The sequence below is a fragment of the Rattus norvegicus genome, chromosome 3, assembly GCF_036323735.1.
Source record: "Rattus norvegicus strain BN/NHsdMcwi chromosome 3, GRCr8, whole genome shotgun sequence".
Classification (NCBI taxonomy): domain Eukaryota; kingdom Metazoa; phylum Chordata; class Mammalia; order Rodentia; family Muridae; genus Rattus; species Rattus norvegicus.
Window position 1 is genome coordinate 128402818 of NC_086021.1, and position 12902 is coordinate 128415719.

The 12902-nt window shown below is 40.6% G+C and overlaps 1 protein-coding gene across 5 annotated transcripts in view; it reads left to right on the plus strand.

Annotated features, from left to right (window-relative positions):
* Positions 1 to 12766, plus strand: part of Tmem62 (transmembrane protein 62) — a 35218-nt gene extending 22452 nt beyond the window's left edge. For 4 of the 5 annotated variants that reach the window (XM_039106818.2, XM_039106820.2, NM_001398973.1 and 1 more), the window contains 4 exons: positions 2691 to 2775; positions 6247 to 6351; positions 9631 to 9749; positions 11750 to 12766. In XM_039106818.2, coding sequence (XP_038962746.1) covers positions 2691 to 2775; positions 6247 to 6351; positions 9631 to 9749; positions 11750 to 12076 — 636 coding nt within the window. In that variant the 3' untranslated portion in view covers positions 12077 to 12766. Of the gene's footprint in view, positions 1 to 2690; positions 2776 to 6246; positions 6352 to 9630; positions 9750 to 11749 lie in introns of those variants that run through there. The other variant, XR_005502958.2, reaches the window with a different exon arrangement.
* The last annotated feature ends 136 nt before the right edge of the window (positions 12767 to 12902 follow it).

The window sequence follows — 12902 nt, forward strand, 5'->3', positions numbered from 1 at the left end:
AAGAAATCTAAACCTTATAAAATCAAAGCTATTTATTTATCTATTTATTTAGATATTTGTCTAGAAAAATAAAATTCTTTGTGTGTACGGATGAACATACCAGGCCCATGTCTGTAGGTCAAAGGACAACTCACTAGACTTGGTTCTCTCCTTCACCCTGTGGATCCGCACTAAGGCCTGAATTCAGGTCATTGAGCTTGTTGTCAGGTGACTTTATACTGCTCAGCCTTCTCACCAACCCAGACATTTCCTTTTCTTTAAAGATTTATTAATTTTCATGTGTACAGATATTTTATCTGCATGTATGTTAGTGTACCATGTGGATGCCTTGTTCCTTTTTAAGGTCAGAAGATCAGATCCTCTGGAACTAGCATTTGGATTATTGGAAACCATTATGTGGATGCTGGGATTCAAACATGGGTCCTCTGTAAGAGCAGCCAGTGCTCCTAACACCGAGCCATCTCTCTAAACCCCAGGAATTCGTTTTGACTATTTTCTTACTTCTGTGTGTGTGTGTGTGTATGTATGTGTGTGTATTTAGCTTTTATTGATTTTTTTGAGGCAAAGTCTTACTGTGTTTTTCAGGGTAGCTTTGGACATTTGAGGTCAAGTAATCCTCCTGCCTCAGCCTCCTGTGGATTATGCAAGTGTACACCACTGTAGCTGTGTTATATTAACATATATGAATATATTCTATTATTAAATATATACTCAACATGTTAAGGTTTATTTAGTAAATCATTAAATGAACGTATATTTATTTAACCAATTCTTTATTTTAAATTATTTCTAACTTTTTCTAGTAATTTCAACTAGTTTTTCCATTATTGCTAATGTAAGTTTCTTAGGATAAATTCCTATAACTATCTTGCTAAAGGAGGAGAAGTCACACTATTTTTAATATAATTACATAATTTATTTATTGTATTGTCCCCCCACACACACACATCTTCCTCATTAAAATATAAGGCCCATGAGGATAAGGTATCTTTGGTGTACCTATCACATAGTAGGCCTTCAACAAATATTTCTTGAGTGAGTCAGTGATTGAGGACTTTTTTTTGTTTTGTTTTTTGTCTGATTGGTTTTGTTTTGTTTTAAATTTTTTTTATTTATATGAAGTATACTGTAGCTGTCTTCAGACACACCAGAAGAGGGCATCAGATTCCATTACAGATGGTTGTGAGCCACCATGTGGTTGCTGGGATTTGAACTCAGGACCTCGGAAGAGCGGTCAGTGCTCTTAACCGCTGAGCCATCTCTCCAGCCCCTGGTTTTGTTTTAATGTATACTATTCAATGGTCTGGAAAGAGGTCGTAGCAATTTGTACACTAGTTTCATGAGATCTTCCTTATCATGAATATCACAATCTACCCCTGCCCCATATCCAACTTCAAATAAAACAGATTACCCTACAAGGATAATGAAACTCTAATATTGATCTAAGTAAATTCAGAAAAAGCAATACTAAGCAGTTTATTAGACTATCAGTGAATCAGATATTTGGTTTGCTTGACCACGTTTGTTTTGGGTTTTTTTGTTTTGTTTTGTTTTGTTTTTGTTTTGTGTTGTTTTGTTTTTTATTACAGAGTATTTTTGTTGTTGTTAGTGGTGATGATGTTAAAAACAGAATCTTTTGTTTCTTTTTCTACACACACGTCTCATACCAAAGTGTGGGGTTTTCTAGGCTAAATAATCCTCTAGGCCTCAGCGGACACTGGGTACTGTAAACTTTAACTCAGTTCTCATACTGATGGCCAAGAGAGAGATAGCGACGATCCCACAGGCTAAGGTCTTAGTCCTATAAAGTCACCCTCTTCAGCATCTCCTTCTCCCAGCAGTCTGCTCCACAGAGTCACCTAGGCTTCAGACGGACGAGCTGTTAACAGGAAGCTCTAAGACATCTTTTTGGGGCTTTAGTAATTGCTAGACTGATTCACAGAACTCAGAAGAACAGTTTTCTTACTAGATTCCTGGTTTATTACTTAAGGATACAGCCAGATGGAAGAGAGGGCGGGAGAATCTTGGATGTTCACATCCATGTCCTTCAAGGCATGTCCACGGTGCTAGCCCCCCTGCTCTTGACTGGAGCAGCCTCTGAACCCTCCCACAGAATGTCTATGCCAGTCTCACTATGTAGGCATGACTGGTCAAATTATTGAACTATGAATTATGAATTCTGCACCCTCTTCCCTGGAAAGCAAATCGAGTGGTATGAGGATGCGTGCCGATCTGGTCGGCCCCTGTGTCACCAGCCCCTCCTTAGTGGCTTTCTTTTTTTTTTTTTGGTTCTTTTTTTTTTTTTTTTTTTTTTTTTTTTCCGGAGCTGGGGACCGAACCCAGGGCCTTGCGCTTCCTAGGTAAGCGCTCTACCACTGAGCTAAATCCCCAGCCCCATGGCTTTCTAAAGCTTGTTCCTAATCGCAGGTGACATGCTGTCCACTCATTACCTCACAGTTGTTTCAGGAACTGTGGTCTACGGCCACAGTTTTAACAGGGAGTACTCTACTGTTTTCTATTATCCTTTATAAAATTACAAAAGTCTCAGTTGTTACTGGAGAACAGAGGACGAAGAAGGCTAAAATGTGTGTTTCTATTGTGCCACTTCCAGTTTTGTTAATGAAGCCAGTTTAAAGCCTTGTCTGGAGTCACGCCAGCACTCTGTCTCACTAATGTCTCTTCCCCTGCAGGCCCGGGTGCTGTTTGTGTTGATTGTGCTGATACAGCTCACCGTGCTCATTACATTCAGATATCTAGCATACCCGGAGCTGAGAGGTTAGTAGTCGTGATTCCTCTTACTCTGAAACGTGTGCAAGGATCCCAAACACCCTGGGCATTAACAAGAACACAGAGGACCTTGGGAGGCACATCCTTCAAATGAGCACTCTCTCTCTTTGGGATAGTTCTATCTTGAAAAATAATTCTTTTCACCCTTCTACTGTATGGCAATAAAATGGGGTTTCATAAAAATGGGAGAAATTTACAATGTTATTTAAAATGACAAATTTGTAAGTAGCTGTTTTTACAAATAACTATTTAATATAATTTATGTTGAAATACATTTGAATAGAAAAATAATTCAAATAATTAAAGATAAGGCTTTAATTCAAACTTGGAAAAATTTGGCTGGGCATAGTGTACATGCATTTAATCCCAGAACTGAGGAAACAGAGGCATGTGGATCTCTATGAGTTTAAAGGCAGCTAGGGCTACACAGTGACACTCTGTATCAGAAATCTGGGGGTAACACTTAAGTGGTGCATGTGTAATCTTGAATTTCACCCAGAACAGGTTGTAAAGCAGCTGCACAGGTGGCTTTGCCCATAGAGTTTGTCACTTCTCCCAAGAGGAATCTTTTACAGGAAAAGATTATATTTGCCAAGCTACCAAGGTGTCTTTGTCATATAGTAATAGATAATAAGAATTAATTGATCATTATTCAGCCCTGTTAGAAGAAAGTGGATTTTCAAATGAGGGCTGAGCAGGGAGGATCCTATGCCTTAACCAGATAGTTTTCCTCCTCCCCATAATCATTTCCTCACTGCTGAGAGCCTGTGACTGAAGGAAGTGACCGTAGTGTCACAGTTATGTCTCATCTCAGAGGTCCTAAGGATCACCATCTGTCCTTGTCCCCACTCACCCTAAGTAGAGTGTGACTACCTGTGTCTGTCCTTGTTCCCGCTCACCCTAAATGGCTCGTGTGCTGCCTTGACCATAGCGGGTGCTCCATAATGAATGATAAAGTCTGCTGCATCTTACCCTTACTGAGGAAGTCATGGAGACCCCACATGCTGCCAAGCTGGGTGGCAATGCATACAGTCCCAGCACAACAGAGGATCCAGACCCAGAGGCTGGACTGAACTATGCAGTGACACCCATCTCAAGGGCAGGAAAAAGATTTTTGTGTGCCACCTTGATAACTGCTAAAGATGATGCTTATCTCTTCTGAGGTAATGTCCTGACAACAGAGCTAGGCGATGACAGCACTGGACAGAGCTTCTCACAAGGGTGTGTAAATGAAAGGGTAATTTGTGTTCCCACCAGAGGTCTTCCTAATGAAACACCCGTTTATAGACATGTTCATTAATAGGCCCAGCATTGACCATTGACTTACAGAGTTGAAGCATGTAGCTGCAGCCAGCCAACCTTTCCTCCCAGCTTTCAATGATGCCCATCGTTTACTGCGTAGTCTCTCTTACTTCTGCTGCCTGCTTCTGCTTAGGCTGTCTAGTAGGTGGGTGGAGAAGAGCAATCCACTTGTGTTCTTGATGGCTTGAGAAGTCTGTTCCAAGCAGGTGTCATGTGGCTCATGCCTATAATCCTACCACTCAAGAAGCTAAGGCAGGAGGATTGCCATGAGTATGAGGCTAGCCCAGACTCATTAACAACTTCAGCAAAGAGGCTGGATATAAAATTAACGCAAACAAATCAGTAGCCTTCCTTTATACAAATGATAAATGGGGTCAGAAAGAAATTAGAGAGACAACACCCCTCACCACAGTCATAATATAATATAATATAATATAATATAATATAATATAATATAATATATAGATAATATAAAGTATCTCCGTGTGACTCCAACCAAACAAGTGAAAGATCTGTATGACAAGAACTTCAAGTCTCTAAATTAACATCAAAAGAAAAGGAAAAAATTCATTCCTTAGGGGTTGGGGATTTAGCTCAGTGGTAGAGCGCTTGCCTAGCAAGCACAAGGCCCTGGGTTCAGTCCCCAGCTCAAAAAAAAAAAAAAAAAAAAAAAAAGAAAGAAAAAAAATTCATTCCTTGGACTTTGTTGTGGTAATTCTCAAAAAAGAAAACAAGGAAGGAATAACCTAAGGACATTAAAAATATATAGATTCCTAGGCCAACCTAACCTCAGACAAATGAGCAGCAGCATGGAAATCTATTCTGGTTTGGGTGATTCTGAAGAGCAGCCAGGTTTAGAAAGCACTATTTCATAGTCCAAGTTCAAAAGGAGAAACAAGAACTCACAGCCTTTGTGTTAGTGTTGCGAGGGATTTTCTGTTAACTTTAGTTCCTTTGAGGGTTGATGCTGCATTACTAATTTTAAAACAGCATTGAAATCGCATCAGTGCTTCTTCCTAGCTGATTGGCTTAATAGCTACAACACCTAGCTTCACCTTCTCAGTTATCTGGCCCAAAAGAAATATCCTCCTTTTACGATACAAAGAATCTAGTTTCAAAGTATTTGAACAAATTTAGGACCATATTTTAAAGTAAAGCTAGATATCGGTTTGTTAGAGCAGAAGTAACACAATACCATTTGGCCCAAACAACAACAAAATAATTTTCTCAAAATTCCATAGCTGAAAGTCCAGGATCAATGCTCTCTAGCTTCTGGGGCTTCTCTCTGTGCCTTATAGATGGATGCCTTCGCTCTGTCCGTCCACGGAGCATCTCTAGGTCTCTGTTGTCTGTCCACTGGCAAGTGGAACCGTATAGTTAGGGCTGCTGTGAAGTAAGAGCCATGTCATATGTGGGGAAGGACTTTCTGAACTGATACTCATATGTAAGATAAAAATGGAAAATATTTATATCTTTGATATAGCTTGTAGAAGTCTGTGCACTTGGATACTGAATCCTGTGAAAAGAATAAGCTGTATTGGTCATCCTTTGAACATGGCACAATCTTTTAAATCTACCTGGGGATAAAATAGTATACTGTACATCTCTGGCACGTGTGTCTGTCATTTAAATTAATAATCTATGCAAGAATTCAATATAATATATATATATATATGTAGATATGTTTTATGTAAGTACACTGTCGTCTCAAGACACACCAGAAGAGAGCATCGGATTCCATTACAGATGGTTGTGAGCCACCATGTGGTTGCTGAGAATTGAACTCAGGACCTCTGGAAGAGCAGTCAGTGCTCTTAACCCCTGAGCCATCTCTCCAGCCCCCTATATGTAGATGTGTGTGTGTGTGTGTGTGTGTGTGTGTGTGTGTAAAATTATGTATTCCCTTCAGTGTTTCTGTCTATAAAATATCTTACAACAAAACCCCCTTTTGAGCTTCCTTCCCTCTGTGATTTTGTGTGTCTCAGCTCTCCAAGATTCTGAATTTTTGAGTAACATCTACTCATATAGCAAAAGCTTCCATGTTGGCCAAAGATTCACTGAGAATGGAAGGCGGTGCCAGGGAAGTCTTCTAGAAAAGATTTAGAGAAATTAACTTTGCATGTATTTACCAGGTTTTTAATTTTTTCTTCTGTGTAGAACCTCTGGGATTTGCAAACATGACCACATTTTCCCTTCATATCTTGAGCAAAATAAACATCTCCTACTATTCTGTTTTGTTGCTGACCTTGTATACAGTGCTGGGTAAGTAAAGTGTAAACTCTGAGATGTAGAGAATTCTGCTAAAGAATATATTGAGAATTTTGATAACAAAATAATTCATACTCCATGTATAACAAATGGCATACAAGTCCTTCATTATTTCCTGGGAGCTAGTTTTAGTAAATAAAGTTATTTCTTAGTATGTTTAAAGGACATGCAGTCAATATCAAGTTAAAGTAATAGTGTTAAAAACACTAAAAACCAGGATTTATTATAGAGATATAGTAAGCAGTAGAAGTTTGTAAATGCTACTTTTCACAAAGCCTTCTCACTATCTGAAAAGTTTTCATTTGTTATTCCATTCATCAGTATTTATAATATTTTCTGTTTACTATCTGCTTCCTTATTGGAATATCCATGGGCATCTTGTCTCTCTTGTTTACTTACATGCCTGCACGGAACATCATGAGCATGTAGTTTGGTGAATATTTACCAATGTGTGTTTTTTTCTTTTTGAGATGCCATCGTACTGTTTAGTCTTGGGTGGCTTGGAGTTTGCTATTTAAACTAGACTGGCTTTAAAGTCAGAGGTCTGTCTGCCTCTGTCTCTCTTCTCGGTGCTGGAATTAAAGGCCTGTATCACCATACCCAAAGAGGAGAGATTTTAAAAACAGTGAGGAAGGACATGAAGCAGTGGATCTCTGTGTGTGACACAGAGAAGACAACCTGATCTCCATAGTAAGCTCGAGGTCAGCCAGGTTAGCAGAGAGACTGTGCCGCAATAAAAACGCAACAACAAAATCCATCTAAAACACAAAGGGCAAAGCAACAACAAAATCCATCTAAAACACAAAGGGCAAAGCAACAACAAAATCCATCTAAAACACAAAGGGCTCCTGAAATGAGGAACGGGTTCCATCATGTCTGAGGTAGTCTATTTTGCTGATTATTATACCCAATGCTTCCTTTTATCACTTATAGAAACAGAAAATCAAATGTGATAGCAAATTCCTGTAATTTCAGTGCCTGGGATGCAGAGGCAGATGGCTGTCTCTGAGTTTGAGGTCAACCTAGTCTACATAGTGAGTTCTAGGTCAGTCAAAGTTACACAGTGAGTTTCTGTCTCAAATGAACAAACAAACAACAACAAAAACTCAATTTAGCTGGTAAGATTTCCCAGTGGGTAGAGACCCTTGCTACCTGAGCTTGACCCCCCAGAACCCCCAATGGAAGGAGAGAACTGACTCCTGAAGGTTGTCCTCTGATGTTCAACATCTACTGTGGTGTATATTGTACACATGTGCTCATGTGTGCATATGCACACACACATACACACACACACACACACACACACACACACACACACCATGTGCATACATGATATGGTAAAATAAAGAAGGTTTTAAAATGTAGAAACAGCAAATGGACAGATGTCTTGGTGGTTAAGAGCACTGATTACTCTTCCAGAGGTCCTAAGTTCAACTCCCAGCAACCACATGGTGGCTCACAACGTTCTGTAATGGAATCAATGCCCTCTTCTGGTGTGTGTGTGAAGAGAGTGACAGTGGACTCACATACAAAAATAAATAAATAAAATTTAAAAATGTAGAAACAGAAAGCCCCACAGATCTTTTCTTCAGCTTTTTGTTCCCTTTTTCAGAGGCTAAAGGTGCTTTGGGCAAATTAGCCTGAGAGTTCCCTAGTCTTAGCCTTGTCTTCACACTTATGTTCCACTTTTTGGACTTTGCTTATTAGGAACTTCCACCAAAAACAAATTAAAATATGGTATTATATGCTTTTGTAACAAGCTATACAGCGTGTCCTCTTTGGAAGTAAATTCACGTGAGAAGATATGATGGAGCTGTTTTCAATACTTGTCTTACACCAGCGAGTAAAACAAACGATTTGGTTCCCAGGCTGCCATCAATCAATTAGCCATCAGTCTATAAGTTGCTCTGTTTGAAGAATGGAAACTAACAGAGTTCTTAGGATGTGAATGAAAAATTTGTCTATGACTTGAAAGACAGAACATGATAGCAATTGTGTCTCTAGAAGGGAAACCTGCTTGTTCCTTAGCAGTCTTGACAGAAGCCCACACATAAGGAGCAGGAATAGTGACAGAGATGAGAGGCTCGTCAGCTTTCTAGGTGAAAACCAAAGGCACAGTTACAGTGAGTATTAATTCTGATTACATACAGTCGGTGGGCAGCGCAGTGGCTGCCCTGTTAGGAAGAACTCATCACTAGTGACAACAAAGAAGAGTGGACGAATGAATCTTTTAAATTTTCCATTAAAAACAGCTGATGATGGGCTGAAGAAAAGACTCAGCACTTAAGAGCATGTATGCCCTTACTGAGGACCTGAGTTCGGGTCCCAGCACAACTACCCATAAATCCAACTCCACAGAACCCTTGTACATCTGGCTTCCACAGGCACTCAGGCGTGTGCCCAAACTTAGCATGTGCATATTTACATAGTCTTTAGAATAGCAACAATCTTTACAGCACACTTAAGGTTTTCTTGCTTTAAACAGTAGATCTTCTCAGTTACTCAGGAGTAATACCAGCTCTTTGTTAAGTGAGGCTGGGAAGCTCTGGACTCACTCAGAGGACGAGGGTTCAATCCCTAGCACCCACATGGTGGCTCCCAATTAGCTGTAACTCAATCCCAGGACATCTGGTGCCATCTTCTGGCCTCTAAAGGCACAGCATGCATATTGCACAAAGATGTAATACAGACAAAACACATTATAATACACATAAAAGCAAATGAAATCTCAAAAGAAATTTCAAAAGAAGAAAATATTAATGCGTTATCTTAAGTTATTACTACAGAATGTTAAAAAACTAGATCATGATGGTGTTTTCAGAATTTACAAACAACATACCTATTTCAAGTATACCATAGACTATAATGATGTCATAGCCTAGATAAGTGTGGAAAAAATAGCAGTCAGGTAGGAGACAGTGATTATCAAAGGAGAGATGCCACAAAGCAAAATGCTTAATGATGCTGAGTTTTGTATCGATTGCTTATTTCTGTAAAGTTGTTTCGGAAATTATGCAATCGGACTCATACTCTAAATTTCACTTTTATTTATTTTCTCTGTGTGTTTATGTGTGTGGACATATGTGCCACAGTGTTTATTTGGCAGTCAGAGGACAATTTGTAAGAGTCAGTTCTCTTCTTCCACTATGTGGGTCACAGGAACTGAATTCAGGTGGCCAGGCTTGGTGACAGGTGTCCTACCCCAGGAGGTGACCATGCTGGCCAAGACTCGTAGTTGTAACTCTGCTGCTTCTCTGTCCATTGCTCCCTCAGGACCATGGTTTGTTGGAGAGATAATTGACGGCAAATGGGGTTGCTGCTTTTCATTTGGGATAGTTGTTGATGGACACTTCCTGCAAGGTGGTCTAACATTTATAAGTGGAATTATACAGGTAAGAGGTCCCCAGAAGAGCATCCCGGCCCTTTCGGACTGAGTGTATCCAAGGATCTCCAGTTCCTACTGGGCAGAATCTTTCCTGCTTTATTTGCATGTTAGTGTCTTATCTGATGTGTGGCCCACGGCTGGTTTTCTCCCTCTTTTGTAAAGTCTGTATCTGCTTTTAGCCAAAAAGGCAGAGAAGTAACTGTAGGCATCTAAAACACATTGTGTCCGTTCTGGTTCTCCTTCTTGTTCCACTGTGCTTTTTGGAATGGGGTGGGGTAAGGCAAGGTCTCTGTGGCCCTGGCTGTCCTGAAAATCACTATGTAGACCAGATAGGCCTCAAAGTCACCAAGATCCACATGCCTCCATGTGCTTCTATGCCCAGTTTTATCATACTCCTTTACTGATGAAAATGAAGTAAGAGTTTTATAGTAGAATGAATTTTACATTGCCAAGTTAAAAAAACTGATTATAGTGAGGAAAAGTGTTTCAGAGGGTCAAGAAGAAAAAATAGACCCATAAAGAGAGTGAGTTATCCAAGGAAAATGCCAATGTTCAAAGTAGAGGTGGGCTTCCCTGGGCTGTCTTAGCAGCGAACATGTTAAAAGGTGGCACTGGGTCTCTGTACCACACTGTGGGACGTCCCCCTTCAGTGTTCTTGTTTGGGAAACACTGATAAAGTAGTTTATATTTAATTCCTTTAAAATGAACACACAACTTATTTACACTCTTGTGGCGCTGTCTCCAATTTCCACCCGGTTTAGTGGTCACAAAGTATTGCCTTACAGAGCCTAAGATGTCTCCCAATCCTGGACTTTTGTTTCTTATTCTCAGAATGTTCTTCCCTCAGCTGACTCATTGCTGCCCTTCATGGTCAAAGAGTCTGTCTCCCAGCCACCCTTTCATGAGCCAATTACTCCCTTCATTGAACTTATCACAACCTGTAATTATGTTTCTTGTACTTGCATGTTTGTCTGTGATATATATGTATGCATATCTGTCTTTAAGGGATCCCTTTTTAATGTTTGTTTTATGTGCATCAGTGTTTTACTGTATGTATATCTCTGTGTCGTGTGCCTACAGTTCCCTGGGAGACCAGAAGAGGGCTTTAAAACCCCTGTTTTGAAGTTTACAGACAGTTATCAGGGTTCATGTGGGTGCTGGGACTCAAACTTGGGTCCTCTGTAAAAGGACTTTAATCTCTCCTCCCTAGCCTGCTGCCCACCCCACCCCCTTTTATTTTGTTACTTGTTCATCAATGTGCCTCTGACCTAGAGCCTAGCACAGGGCCTGCTGTGTAATGGGCGCTTTATGAATATTTGTTGAATGAACCACACAACTACATCTGGTTATACCTATATCCAATGTATATGTCAGTACTCAGATGTTATCTCAATACTGATACCTACATCCTCCTTTCACTCATCAACATAGAATCTATCTCTGGTGTGTGCCTATGCAGATTACTCAGTTCATTTCCAATGTAAACATGGTTGTGTATCTACTCTTGGTATCTGAAGTATACATCTGTGTTATAATAGGGACTTCAATAAGTGATGCCTACCTTTAGGATAGATGAAAGGACAGGCAAATACACAGTTAACTATAGGTCAACTGTTCTCTTACTAACAGGTATGATCAATGCATTAAAAATCAGACATATGCTGGGTATGGTGGTGCAAGCCTTTTGTCCCAGGACTCAGGAGCCAGAGACAGTGGATCTCTGAGTTCGACACCAGCCTGGTCTACAGAGCTAATCCTGAGATAGCCAGACAGAAACTTTGTCTTTAAAAAAAAAAAAAAGACATATAAGAGCTGGAACATAGCTCAAGAGTGCTTGCAAATCCCTGTATGCAAATCTCTGTGTGCAAATCCCTGTATGCAAATCCCTACATGCAAATCCCTGAGTTGTATCCCCATCCCCGACCTCCAAGAGAAAACAATCTAAAGCCATATTAGTAGAAGTTACTAGTGATGTGGTGGGTTGATGGCTCTGCCTTCTTTTTCTAGCTGGTGTTCTTTAACATCCCCTTGACGGCTTACACATGCTGGAGTCTGCTACAGCGCTGCTTTGGTCACAACTTCAGGTCTCATCTCCTCCAGGGAAGATACGTGCAGATTATTCCTGTTCACCTGCTTATGCTTCTACTGTACACGTGGCAGGTTTATTCTTGCTACTTCCTTCATGTGACGTATGGCTCCCTCGCCTTTCTACTCTCCCCATTGAGGACCTGGTTGACATTGCTGACACCTGTACTCGTTTATCGTGTGTGGACACTGAACTCCACTGAACTTGGAATATTCATGGTGCAGTTAAAAAGTCATCTGAGCTCCTGAAGTCCATGGCTTACCGCTAGCGGCCTGGAAGAAGTCCAGCCTCCACATTTGTGGCCCAGATCTCTGCCCCAGTGGCAGATGGGAAAGCCAGTATCAGTGGGTGAGCTTCAGGAAGCTGTCATTCCTTGGACGTCTGAATGTTGGAAGTGTTTACTACTGATTCCTGCTGTGTGGACTGCAGAAAAGTCTAACGAATGACTCTTCTTCAGAGGCAAAGAGCCCTAATCAAGGAGATTGCCAGGGTGGGGTCTCTGTGTCACTGAGTCCCTCAGCACTGCTGTATTTATTAAGGGTCATCCTGTGAAAAGCATCCAGCCCAAACTTGGAATTCAGGATGCCATTTTATGCCTAGGGAACCTGTGGAAAGTGGGCCTTTACCGCTCCTGAGACTTGACTTCCAAGCCTGTTTTCCCAAGAATTATGGGCTTCCTGCTTCCTTAGTCAAAGCTGTTTTCAACTAATAAATGAATGAATGATAACCACAAACATTGGGTTGGAGAGATCAGTGGTTAAGAGCATGTACTTTACCTCCAGAAGACCTGAGTTCAATTCCTAGCAACCATGTCAGATGCTCACAACTGCCTGTAACTCTAGTTCCAGGCCAGAGCCACTGTGGACACCTACATTTATATGTGCACAGACTTACACGTAATTTAAAAAAATAATAAAAGATAAGTATTAACAAAGAAATATCACAAACGGATCTGCAATGTTGATAAACCTATGGGAACCAGAAAGTGGGCCTGGTGTTTGGGGGTAGGAGAAACAGTCACCGAAGCTGGAGTCAGCAGTTAAAAGTGCTGGTTGCTCTTCCAAAGATCACAGG